General features: G+C 39.3%; 2 protein-coding genes across 2 annotated transcripts; one reads left to right on the top strand and one right to left on the bottom strand.

Annotated features, from left to right (window-relative positions):
- Window positions 1-413: 413 nt before the first annotated feature.
- LOC139728037 (uncharacterized) lies at window positions 414-1,547 on the top strand. The gene has a single exon (XM_071639001.1). It carries the CDS (start codon window positions 414-416, stop codon window positions 1,545-1,547), a length of 1,134 nt encoding a protein of 377 aa, XP_071495102.1.
- A 7,787-nt stretch (window positions 1,548-9,334) lies between these two features.
- Window positions 9,335-12,993, bottom strand: LOC139728049 (chromatin accessibility complex protein 1-like). The gene is made up of 3 exons (XM_071639014.1): window positions 12,868-12,993; window positions 10,906-11,026; window positions 9,335-9,451 (listed from the first exon to the last, which is right to left on the bottom strand). Exons 1-3 carry the CDS (start codon window positions 12,991-12,993, stop codon window positions 9,360-9,362), a joined length of 339 nt encoding a protein of 112 aa, XP_071495115.1. The 3' UTR covers window positions 9,335-9,359.
- Window positions 12,994-13,654: the final 661 nt, after the last annotated feature.

Genomic DNA, 13,654 nt, shown 5'->3' with positions numbered 1-13,654 from the left:
GCTTCACGTTTTAATAGCTTCCTCAGCTTGTCACCATTCTAGAGGTAGACCAGTTTGTCGTGTGCAGAAGTATATTGTTGGTGTCTATCTTAAGTCATTAATCGAAATGCATGTGTTGTTATCAGATCACAAACAGACCCCTGTACCCTGGTAACGGGAGAAAGGTCAATCTACACAATTTAGGGCTTGAACAAAGACAAGTGACCATTCATGACCTCTGTTTCACCCTATACAATGTGGGTTAACGGCCGATCACTGCTGCCAACACACCTGTCATAAATGATATACAATGAAAAGCTCGTTGATATGTTGCCAGGGATGTTGACTACACGATGTTCAAAGGCATGTAGCTTGTAATGGCCACAGTGTGAAAACTTTGCACAGTGTGGTTATGATGCTGCCTTAATCTGAAGATGGCCACATCGCATGTCGGATTGAACGTTGGTGGCAAAATCTTCCGGACGTCAAGAACGACGCTGACTCGAGACCCCGACTGTTTCTTTAGTCTAATGCTGAGCGGGAGGATCCCATCAGCGAGGGACGACGACGGTAACTACCTCATCGACCGCGATGGCGATATCTTTCGTCACGTGCTCAACTACCTCCGCGGCGGGCAGCTGCTCCTACCTACGGGATTCAACGAGCTGCACCAACTCCTGGGCGAGGCGGATTTCTTCCAGCTCAAGGCGCTGAAGGGGCACGTAGAGGGGCTGATCGAGGTTGAATCCCCCCATCCGGGAATTGTCGGCCTGAATGTTGGCGGAAGGCTATACCAGACCACAGGGGAGACGCTAGCGGGACTGCCGAATTCGATGCTGAGCGACATCGGGAAGGGTAAAGTGGCACCTCTGCGGGACAAGAGCGGGAATTATTGGATCGACAGGGACGGAGAAATATTCCGACACATTCTGAATTTCCTGCGGAATGGTCGTCTGGTTCTCCCCGACACTTTCAGGGAGCTACGCATGCTCGCTAGTGAAGCCGACTTTTATGGAATGAGCTTACTTCGGGAACATGTCGAGAGTCTGGTGGCAATCCTTCAGCACGACGAACGATCGACCACTGTCCTTGATCTCTACTACAGCTCGGGGGAAGACACCTACACGGTCTACACGAATGCCGTTAACTTGAACTGCTTCTTTCCATTCCTTCAAAATCCGGGGCACTCGCGAAGGGTAAAGCCAGTCCGTCATGATGGCGTCGATACCATGTTCGGAGTGATACAACCGTTTTCATTTTCAATGCAATCAACTGTCGATCACTCGGATGAGTCCATCGATGGTTCCCGATGGATCTACCTCAATGTCCCTCCTGTACCCATGTACCCATACCCAAGGGGACCGGGAGATATTCGGCGACACGTCTGCAATACCTGTCACATGGAGGTCATCGTAGAGAGGAACATGGAGTCCATAGGTTGCACGAAGCTGCGATTCATCAAGGATCCGATGCGGAGAAAGACCGGGGACGAGATCGGTTCCTCGCTGCCAGGACCTGGCATCCCGCAAATCCCTGTTCCTTGGCCTGCGTTCGCACCCGACGAATAACAAACGATGTGTTCTTACTATGCAGTACACTTGTGATATACAACTTGTGAAACTTGGCTTTGTTTGGGGCTGTGAACTATCATTATGAACCCATCTTCCTCAGTTTGTTTCGACTGATACGACCAACTTCATTATTTATACAATGCAATTTTGTATCTACCCTGCCTGGGAAAACTTGTTACAAATGTACTCAGTTGCAAAAGAAGAAGCTGGACTGAATACACAATGGAATTGGGTAAAATAAGTTGACACAAAATACTGTACATAATAAGGCATACATATTAAAGGAATGATTTTGTATTAGTTTAGGTGATAATTCAGCTTTCAGCTTTTTGCGAGATATTTAGAAACCGCTTTATGAAATATCTCAGCCACTTCAAAACCAAGTTTCATAAAATCAGCTTTCAATTCCTCTTAAAAATCATATGCTCCTTTATATTCCATGAGAGGTTTCTCATTATCTCAAAAAAAAACTTATAATCAAAAAATGTAAGAATTCTCAAGCCCATCTCAACCGACCATGTACCATCGCTTTAATTACAGATTGACCTCTTGTTGTTGTTGTTGCTGTTGTTGTTGTTAGAGTGAACGCGAAATGGATACATTGCTTTTGGGGATCTTATTTAAAAAAACAAAATGTTCCACGATGTAGAAAATACTGTCAGATGGAACGTAAAATGGATAATGACGGAACAAGACACGCAGTGAGTATTAATCATGGAATTGTTTCATCACAATGAAATAGAGATATGCGAACAATTGCGATGAAAGTATGAACTATAGGGTCTATTAATGTGTGGAAAGACAATGTGATGTGATATACACATGTACTGTAAAAGCTACGAGACATGTTGTCATTGGAAATACAGTGTATGTTGTTGCAAATATAAAGGAAGAGCAACGAAACGACAGTCACATTCACTTTATGAAGTTAACTGCCTGTATTCGATGTGTACATAATGTACAAACGGATTCGTTGGACCTACGCGGGCCGTCAAACTGTAATTATGATTACATGTACAATGTATTAGTTTTATGGTCAACGTGACCAAGCTTATTGTGTTGATAGTGGGGTGGCTTAGTGAAATTATCGTGACACGGCGGACAAAAGCATGATTTTTTCACCAAAGGTACTTCATGATGTACCTTCTCAAAAAATAGGGTGCTCCAAGAAAATTGATGCTGGGAAGGAGGTCAGAGGTCAAAGGTCAATGACCTTTATTTGTGAAATAGGTTTTTTGGCTATTTCTCAGGTCAGGAATATCCAATCTGGATAAAACTTGGCAGGAAGAATATTGAGAACAAGTAAAATATTTTGATTGAATTTGGAGTGAATTTTCCAAAGGTCAAAGGTCAATGAACTTTTTTCTAAAAATCATGTTTTTGTTTATTTCTCCAGGTAGGAAGATTCAATTTTCACAAAGTTTGATATGAACGTTGTATAGAAGGTACCAAGAGTATAAACCAGAGGTCAAATATAATTGTTGATTTGTGCGTTGCCATGGCAACCCAAAACTAGGGTTTTTAATTGTTAGTTAGTTACAGGAGGCTATTTTTCAGTTTGGAAGAGATTCCATTTGAATAGGTACAACTGATCGATGGGATGTATAGAGGTTTGAAATACTTTTCATTAGTGTTAAGTAGTATGTTGCCATGGCAACTACATATATAGATTTTGGTTAAACTTAAAGGAGACTTCAGAACTTATGAATTTGAAGAGATTTCCATCAGGGTTGGTATAATTGATCAACAAAAAAGTCGCCAGACAAAGATTTGTCACCTTTATAGCATGTGGGTTGAGTGAATGCAGCAACAATAGTAGAACACATCAGTGAGAGTTTGAGGAAAATTGGACAATCCGTTCTAAAGTTATGAATTTTTTATGTCTCCTCATGCAGTCGAGGCTGGATGAGAAGACTACTATACCTTGTAATGTCACATGTGTACAACGATATAAAGAATGAATAAAGAAAATTCAACATAAATTATTTTCGCTTACAAAAGGATACTCGACTTCTCTTTCAGAAGGCAGGGGGAATAATATTACCCTTGACATACGTCAGTAGCAAGTCAAAGAAACTATGTGAACTTTATTCAAAAAGTATGGTTTTGTGAAATTCTCATTTTATTTTCCTTAGAATGCGCGCATGTGACATCATACACTGTGGTAGTCTTTTCATCCAGCCGCGACTGTGCAGATACCTTAAAAAATCATAACTTTTGAACGGATTGTACGATTTTTTCCAAGCTTTCTGTGATGTGTCCTACTAATATTGTTGTATTCACTGAATCCACGTGTGCATGAAGGTGGACTTGTCCTTTAAGGACAGATTCTGAAAGAGCAGACTGTAAGCTTTAAAATGATGTATCACACAATTCAAAGAGATTCCCCTAACCTATCTAAATAACAATACCGGTACTGGAAAGAAAGCACACACTCTGGATAAGTATAAACTGAGAAAAGAGGCTGCTTTGTCTATTTTAGCGTTTAATCTTTACCAAGCTGTCTCATGTCATTATGTTCATCTTTTCTTCCCCCCTCCAATTTTCATTTGAGTTTGTCATTATTAATTTTTGATGATAAGAACGATGCCACAAGGCATTGTTTCTTAACAATGCTTCAACTGCTCCTTCAGGTCCAAAATCTACATCAATATATATAATTTTCCTGATCTCCTCAACATTTTCCAAAAATAAAGCATACACCTTTTATGCATTGAGTCCTCCTTTGTGTGGATAATTAAAGGCAAAAACCCAAAATTAGTGCTTGAAAATTATTCTTAAGTGTGAGTTACGGATAGAAAGAACCTCTGTAAAAAAAATGAATCTGTATAATCAATGTTAAGTATTGTTAATAACACAAAATGTGAACAATATTTCTATGATAACATGTTTCCAGACTAAACCGTCCGCATTTATGCTTTAATGAGAAAAATACTGATATCTCTTTATATGTTTGCTTTGATTGCAAAAACTGTATATGGTAGGATGTCTTGTGATACAACAGGGGGGCATTTCATGAAGCAGTTTGGTCAGATATTTTTCTGACAAACTGTTACAAACTACAGAAATCCTTGCATCTGATTGGCAGAGAGCAAATTGGTCCGACAACTTGTCGGACAAAATGCTTCATGAAATGCCCCCAGACCTACACATATTATGCATAAAATGTGATATCCTGAACATTTTTTTCAAGTCACTCTCCCAAAAGTGTATATATAGGACCTTTAAGTTTTTCTTGTGTTTGTTCCTGGCAGATTACTAGTACACAAATGCTCCAATCCATGATGAACTAACGGAAATTAAGGAAATTAAAATGAATATACTGAAAACCAAAACTACAGATACTAATAACTTACTTCATTCTTCTCTCCCCACCCCACCCCACCCCTTCTTTTTGGTTTCTTGATATACTAGTAGATCTAGCTGACTTTGATAATTGTCATTATGTAACATCATCTTCAATTGACAAGACGATAAAACTTAACAATCATTTCATTATGCTGCTGGACTAATGGGGTTAGTTGAACTATATTGTTTTTAATGTACTATACTTTTTCCTCCTATCAATCACATGAATTTTGGGTGGACTGTATTTTGACATAAAGCATCATAGAATCAACCGTCTTTGGGGTCGGGAATTTTGTCATATTATATTGTGATTTAGATTCTGCTCTATGCTGATTTTGTTTTATTTCTATCAACTTTTTAAACTTCCCCATAGACTTTGTTCACCAGCCAACTACATCCCACCCTCTTTGGATAATGTGAACCAATCAAACATTGCTTTTACTTTTTAATAACATGTCTATACATAGCTATCAGACCAAAAATATTCAAACCACTTTAAGTCTTTATGAGTGAAATTACAAATATCAATATATTTTTAGAAATATTCAAATTGTCTAAATTCAACTTCAGCTATGAAAACAAACTTTTAACCTTTTTAAACATTTGAATAACCCCCATAAGAAATAAGAAACATATAGAGAGGGGAAGTGCGGACTATAAAAATTGCTTACGGGAACCAGGTAATCCCTGCGCTAAACCTATGGAATTCACACAATCTTGGAGGAAACGGGTTAAATTTGTTAGGAAATATGTAGGGCAATACCCAAAACCTTAAGTTCTCAATGGAATATGCAGCTCTTCTACTGGTAAACTAGTAGTTCTGGGAGAAAAAATGAGCTGTGACATAGTCCTACACCTGGCTCAGTCATTGCCCAAGATTTAAAGTATCTGAGCCAGAGTCACATGTCACTCTTTGCTATTTCTCTACAGGAGGTAGGACAGTACTAAAAATATCCTTTACCAGAAATTATATCAAATTATTTAATGAAAAGCTGCTTAAGAAAACTGGACTATTCCAACACACCTCCCTCAGGTCTGCAGCACAGACTAACCACCTGTTACCATAGGAAAACCAGTAAAAATGGTGTATTACTGTAAACATGCACATAATATGTCGTATTATGGGTCTGAATTTTAAGACTAGCAACCATGTACATTGCATTGCATTGTACAGAAACCTGGCGAATGCCCTGTGTATAGTCTTTGAATTCAGACATTATTGTTATGTACAAATTAAGGGCATTTTCTCATTTTTTCTGTTAGCGGATTTCTTGGAGCACCCCCTAATTTTGATCCTCATATATATACAAATGTCTGAGGAAAAAATGACACTTTTGTCCGGCGTGTCACGATTATCAGTATATTTGTCACTAAGCCACCCCACTATGATATCTACATCAAATATCATGCTCGAGTTATCGGTTATGAATAAGTATACCGCATGTTTGCGCGTATGCATGTAGAAATACACGTATATGTGATAAACTATTAAGCGAGTGTGTGTGTGTGTGTGTGTGAGTGTGTGTGTGTGTGTGTGTGTGTGTGTGTGTGTGGGCGTGTGTGTACATGTACACTTGTTTGTGGGTTCGTATGATGGGACGTGCATAATCATGATCAGTAGAGCCTTATGCTATGAATAGTGGTGTACTTTCCAGTTTAACCGAAAAATGGTACAATGTACATGCATCAGGAAACGAGGAAAAACAATTGCAGAGCTTGCAACCAAAAGGCGCTAAATCCATTGAAAAATGATGGATTTAGTGCCTTTTGGAAGCAAGCTCTTCATATTGTCGAGGTCATCAGGCGGTGCAACACTGCACAACCTAAATCAGCATGTCATACGGTATGCACATTAATTTTGTTATGATAAATATGTGCGTGAAGGTGGGGAGGATTTGAGTCACTACATAAACAACTACATAACTACAGAAACAAATGAAGAGTTTGTTCGCAAAAACGGATAAGTCCATATTTGCCAAATGGAGATATTTGCGATTAAAGGTCAAGAAAAGTAAAGAGAATAATAAGACAATTTTTGCTTCTTTTGACCATAACTTCAAAAACGTACCGTTATATGTAGTGACCAATACATCATTTAAAAGGTATTATTTTGTACTTTATGACAGAGACGGTACTTCAAAATCTTCAAAAATGGACATATCGGTTTTTGCGAACAAACTCTTCAAATTTCACCATTGCCTTCCCCAAAAAGATATACAATGTACACCGTAAATCAGATCTTGCACATGTTTTCCATACTTTAGAGACACATAAATGGTAACTATGCAAAGACATGCACACACACATACACACACACACACAAACACACACATACACATACACACACACAACCATCCCCCCCCCTTTCAAAATATGAAGAGTCATTGTGACGCAATACATCGTACATGTATACACAGATCATGTTGGCATACATATGAACAGATCAGTCAGCATTTTATCAAACCCTGATCACACGCACGCAGGACAAGGGACCACAGACTTTGCCCGTTCAATCACAAATTGATGTGTACATGTATTGTAGACAAAGAATAGATGTAACGACCAGGATGGGGTTTATCATTTATGTAAATTTTGCCTGATCTATGCTCTAACAACGGTGAGCATAATGCTTGATTTGACTACAGTGTGTGATAAAAAACAAAAACAAAAAACAAAACAAAAAACAATGGAAAAGAAAACCAAATCACAATGGCAGCAATGACACTATAAAAGGAATATGTACAACACTATGGGGCTGCCAATACATGTATTCACCCGTTACAATCAGGTTGATACAAATGAACAATCATGGAAATATTTGCATGGTACATTTGTACTTGTATCTCAATTTTGCAAAAGCCATGCCAAAATCAGGAACACATTCTATTCTCTTGCCCGTGTAACAAATACATACATGTATAATAGAAGTTTTCGGAAAACCTATAGTATTAAGGAGATACACTGTAATAAGTTAATGCAAAATGCACTATCCATTCATTTTACCCAGAATGCAACATGCACGAAGTCGAATATCAGTTCTGACATCATTCTCTTATTAAACATTTCAGGTAATGGCTCATTAGCCTTTGAATGTACTGAGCTTCATGTTTGCATTTGTACACAGCATGGAATTGAACTTAGACTATGTGAACACTACAAAACTGAAGGTAGAGAAAAAATAATGAGTTTGAAGCTTCTCAGGTTTGCAAATACATGTACACTTTACACTGTGGAAGGATAGTTTCCTCAAAATCAGTAGCAAAATTCACTTTTCTCTGTGAAACTGCATAAAATATGTGAAATGCCAATCATTGTGAATGCTAACATGGCATCTTTTTTTTCTAAAAAGTTGTGTCGTAACAGTAAAAGAAGAAAAGAGACAATGTATGAAATATAAGATCTTGTGACATCATGTGGTCATCACATTGCATTTTCCAGACCAGTGATGCACAACCTATCATTGGAAATATGAAAAGTCAAATTCTACAATTTGTTAACCTCACAAACACGAAACCCTCAAATGACAGGTTCCACAATAATCATACTGTGCACCCAGTGTTACAAAATTTATCAATCATTTCTCCTATAATGTATCATCACTTCTTATTAATTTCTTATGTTGGATATATATGATTGCTATTAAAAAAAAAAATACATTTGTGTAACAATTTCATTCAATATAATTGTATACCAATTTATTCAAAATATAAATTATGTCCATCGACAAAGTTTGCTATTTCATTTCAAGAAGGAAAATTATTCCCTGCTGCATGACCTCACAATCAGTCATATTGATGAATAACACTTTCACTAATATCACTGAAACTATTGTACATGTGTACGTTGGCCGACAAAAGTGACTTCTGTATGTCTGCATGTACACTGCATTGTCTTCCCACACACAATCCAAATGTCTCCCTCTACTGTCAGATCTAAGACTTAATAAAGTGAAAGAGCCTTTGCCTGTATAGTGGAATCTCAGCAGAAAGAGGCCAGATATAACAAAATCTCTTACATGTATAACAAGGTGATTCTGCAAGTCCTGAAAAAAAAGAGGCAGTTTGTTTGTTAGAATGCACACAAACAAACAAACAAACCAAAAAATAAGCAGAAAAAAAAAAGGGGAAAAAATGTGACCCACTCAGTCCACATGCCATTCGCTCTCTCCAGCTGAAATGTGGTTGAATCTTGGGTAACCGTTTTGCATGAGAGGACTGGTACATTGATGCAGCTGCCATTATGGCAAGTCAATGCAGACTGACAAATATCCAAGGCATTGTGGTCTGCTGCCCAACCAACTGAGCAATTGTGCGCAGCCGGAGGTATGACAATTAGAGAATGTTCCTTCCCAGAGTAAGCTCAAATACCTAGCACACTCTATGAAGCACACTCGGACCCGGAGTGCCTGAAGGGGGGGGGGGGGGGGGGGGGGGGGGGGGGGGGATTTCCTCAGCGAAGGTGTCACCGTTCGTCACCCTCGGCCTGTTGCTGTTGTTCCTGCAGCTTTATCATCTCCAGGTACTCCGAGACGCGGATCTTCTTCGGCACCACGTCTAGCGAGATAAGAAAATAGGGAGGCAGGATAAAAAGAAATCTCTGCAAAGTTAGTACCAGCTTGTGGATATCTATATCAGATATATCAAAGCAAAAGGCAATAATGTATTACTTTGTACTGTAATTATTCTTTTATAGTTCAATAAGTAGTCATTTTCAAAGTTACACCATTGATCTGAAACAGGACCATACAGCTGTATGTCATATTCTATCAAAAGTATGCTTATCGGTGCGATAAGTACAAATTTACAAAATGAATATTAGCAACAAAGGCACTATTCTCAGGTATGCCATCAAAAAATTCTACTAAAGGCTCTCTTACATCCGGTCATGCATGCTCCTACGAGTGGTTTGCATGCCAAAAATAAGCCAAGTAGTGAGATGCACGCAAGTGGAAAGTACTTTTTTTGGTTGTCGCAAACACGAGGCATAGCACACAGCCTGAAAACTGGGCGGCCAGTATTTCGCTACGACCTGGCTGCGACAATTATCACGCGTGGGGCACGCACGGAGTACGCAAGACAAAAGTACTGAGTAAGTTTGATAGGTGCGCATGTAACGCAGGCAAAACATGCAACAATTTTTTTGGGGGGGGGTATTTTCCCACAAAGGCGTGCTTACCACGCAACAGGCTCTTACTTTCCAATTGCTTTCAATGTACGTGTTGACAAAAGCGGGGTGAGCGCACTTCCTCCGTGCGTATTACCTACTTCAAAAATGCGTGGTGAGTACTACTGCCGTACTTGTGAAGTACGTCACACTCAGACGACGAACGTGATCAGCACGATATAATGTGCGTCAGAAGTACTATGTTGAGACATGCTCAGGTGCATCGTGCTCCCATACAAAGCTGATACGGACAGCGTGCTTTCAGTTCCGCATCGACGTTTTCTGCAGTGAGTCCCAATGAATGATGAAGAGACTCAGTGCACCCTTTTATATTATTGTGATTATCCGTGCGTTCTTCCAATTTGACGCACGATTGTCTTACTTAACACTTCCATGCTCTTTACGTTTCTCTTACTTCATGAGTACAATTTCTGAAAATGTACGCTTCCATTGCAATTCACGTACAGTTATCCCACTGATTGTGTGCGACAGAAGTAGAGATCTTACGTGCTCCTTATTTCCTCCTACTTCCAAAAAGGCGTACATACAGACCTACTTGCGGGCCTCACTTTTTGAGCAAGACACACCCACTCATTAAGTACTTACTACATACGGTACTTCCCCTCCGATTTGAATGTCACCCTGCGACAACTCCACGCCTGACAGGAACTCCGAGTCCGCACGATCTCTAAACACGCACGACGGGATGTAAGAGAGGCTTAAGGTACCACAATTAAAGCCTATATCTTTAGTGCAGTATTAAATATCAGTACTAAATATATCACCACTTGTTTCTATGAGAAATCTGTTTGATATACAATGAACTAGATGAATGGGAATTCACCTGCCAGAAACTGGAACTCCTCCTGATCGTTGACGACGTTGGCAAGATCACTGTAGGCCAGGCTCTTTGGTGTGCCACTTCTCTTCAGTGATTCCTGGGCAAGGCAACCTACGAACAGCTCCTGAAAATAAACAAATGACAATTGATAATGGCATTCAGTGGGCAATAACTACTTGAATGAGAGATCTCAAAATGGTAAATGATATACAAAGACAAATAAGGCGTGGATCGCTGTCACCAAGAGTCAACATATTTGTGTTCCTCCCGCAATTCTCTGAGAACCTCAAATACCCTCAAAAGAGATTCTTTTTGCCCATCCATAAATTTCCGCCTGTGCAAAACTAGTCAAGTAGCACATGTATCCCCTTTCCATGGTCAACTGTGCATGTTATTCACACAATATGATATATGTGTATATTCATTATTGATCAGATGTGAGACATAACTACAGCATGTGCTGAGTGCTCACAAGCTCATGCATTACTAGTAAGAGAAACCAAATGGGCCAGCAAAAGTGAAAAAAACTAGTGAGCTCCACCTTTATTGCGTATGTGCAGGCTGCATGTATTCATACAGGTCCACAGTTCTTACAAAAGAACAGCGCTATTACACTGGGAAAATGTAAATTAGACAAGCAAGGACCCATGAGGAATGAGTTACGGTAATCAAACATGCAAACATCCTACAGAATATATTCAAATGAATTTGTCAGTGTCAGTTGATTTTACTGCAACTGATTTGTTGTACATGCACATCAACTTTAAATCTGCCCACTTACAGGTGTGTACAAGACTCCACGGTCGCATTCAAACTGCAGAACTTACATTTGCACAGATACTATACATGTAGATTCAATATCTAGATCACACAGTCCACACAGTGCACAGCAGAGTTGATTGATCTGTCTCAGTGTCTGCTGTAAGCATGGTAAGGGGCCTGCCCACTGAACCTACACTGTAACACTACATCGAAAAGGTAAATACCTATCATTGATAATAATATTGAATGATACAGTTAATAAGAAGGCACCAAACAAGTACTGAAAAGAGGCAGATTTATCTGTTTACTGGTACATTGTATGTATAACTCTAATCGACCCATCATTTCACACTTAGAGGTCATTTATTAACCCTGCAATCCAAATGCTGTGCACATGTTTTGCCCGGTCAGTATACTGTATAGATCTCTACGCTATAATTTTCGTGTACATAAATTTTCGCGAATTGCCGCTGTCACACATTTTCGCGAGTGGTTAAATTCGCGATTATTGGTATCACTTGGGTATGGTAGGGTTGGGTCATCTAACTACATTGAAGTACTGTGATGCTGCTCTTAAAAGTTGATTACCATTCATCAGTCGCCACTACCTAAATAAAGTCGCCAGGCATTCACATTACATACATGTAACGCGCGCTGCAATCGGAGATCAGTCTAGGCCGTGGGGCGTCTGCCTTAATTTTCTTCGTGAAAAAAAAAAGAAATGTCCCCTTTCATTTGTTACATGTATCATACTCTTGAAAATGACAACACACAGTATCAGAAGTATTTACGATCATAATGCTTGTTACTGCTCGGAGATGTTCTCATACACTGTATTCGCATCCAGGTTGTACAGTTGACAGTGTAGTGTATGGTTAGTAGTGTATGGCTGTGTAGTGTATGGTTAGAAACTCCAACAACAGGCAACACGTACAATTTGTAACAATGTCAGATACGTAGAAACTCCAACACGTCGATCTACACGTTGTGTAGATCTAACTGTTAACGTACCAGGCAGGTTCGTAATACTGATAGGCCTAAGCACATTCGTAGTAATCGTACCGGAGTGCGGCGGTGGGAAAGTGGTGCACTTTCAAACTTACAGCAGACCGAATAAGTGGGACTACAATATGGCAGTTATTGGTGTAACCAGGTTTGGGAACTTAATGCTACGACAAAGGGTCATAGAATGAAGAGACTTACCGTCGCTCTGGTAATGAGATACAATGACTCTTGGCTAATGGCACTAATCTCCGGCGAACTCTTCATAATTGTGCGAATTCTCACTGCAGGGAGAAGGGTCAACTTTCCTACTTTGCTATCCGCCATTTCGCTCTTCTGTTGTTGAATTACAATTCTTTTTGTGTATTGACGCCATCTACGTTCGGGTTTCTGCAGCTTTCTAAATGTGCACAAATTTCGCACTCACGCACAAACCGCATACAAATTTGGACAGGAATAAAAAAAACCTCCACGTTCATAATCATACGGATTGAGTGAATGCAGAATATTTTTGTAGAACACATTGTCAGTAAAAGTTTGGGGAAAATCGGACAATCCGTTCAAAAGTTAAGTTTTTTTTAAAAGTACCTGCACAGTAAAAGTTACTGCTGGATGAGAAGATTACAGTGTTTACATGCGTAAACGATACAAAGAGAGATTTTTTTTTGTTTGTTTTTACAAAATTTTACTTTACGAAAAAATGCACATTTCCTCTACTCGTCGTTGACCTATGTTAAGGGTAATATTATTCACATTGCTTTCTGAAAGAGGGAAGTCAAGTGTTCTTTATTATGCCAGAAAAGAAAAAAAAAATATCCTGCATTTCTTTTTATTTCATTCTTTGGATCATTGTACACATAATGTTTATATGTGACATCACAGGCTGCGAGTAGTAGTCTTCTCATCCAGCAGTGACTAAGGAGAAACTCCACATATTATTCATAACTTGTTCGGTTGTCCGATTTTCCTCAAACTCTCGCTGATGTGT

This window comes from Diadema antillarum, unplaced genomic scaffold (genome assembly GCF_040938485.1).
Source record: "Diadema antillarum isolate AM-2024a unplaced genomic scaffold, OU_Dant_1.0 seq00000162_RagTag, whole genome shotgun sequence".
Classification (NCBI taxonomy): domain Eukaryota; kingdom Metazoa; phylum Echinodermata; class Echinoidea; order Diadematoida; family Diadematidae; genus Diadema; species Diadema antillarum.
This window is presented reverse-complemented; position numbering and strand designations above follow the sequence as displayed.

Coding starts and splice junctions, on each gene's coding strand:
- LOC139728037 (XM_071639001.1), top strand. CDS start 414: ATGGCCACATCGCATGTCGGATTGAACGTTGGTGGCAAAATCTTCCGG.
- LOC139728049 (XM_071639014.1), bottom strand. CDS start 12,993: ATGGCGGATAGCAAAGTAGGAAAGTTGACCCTTCTCCCTGCAGTGAGA. Junction 11,027..12,867: donor ATCTCATTACCAGAGCGACG/GTAAGTCTCTTC, acceptor GTTTATTTTCAG/GAGCTGTTCGTAGGTTGCCT. Junction 9,452..10,905: donor GGAGTTCCAGTTTCTGGCAG/GTGAATTCCCAT, acceptor TTATCTCGCTAG/ACGTGGTGCCGAAGAAGATC.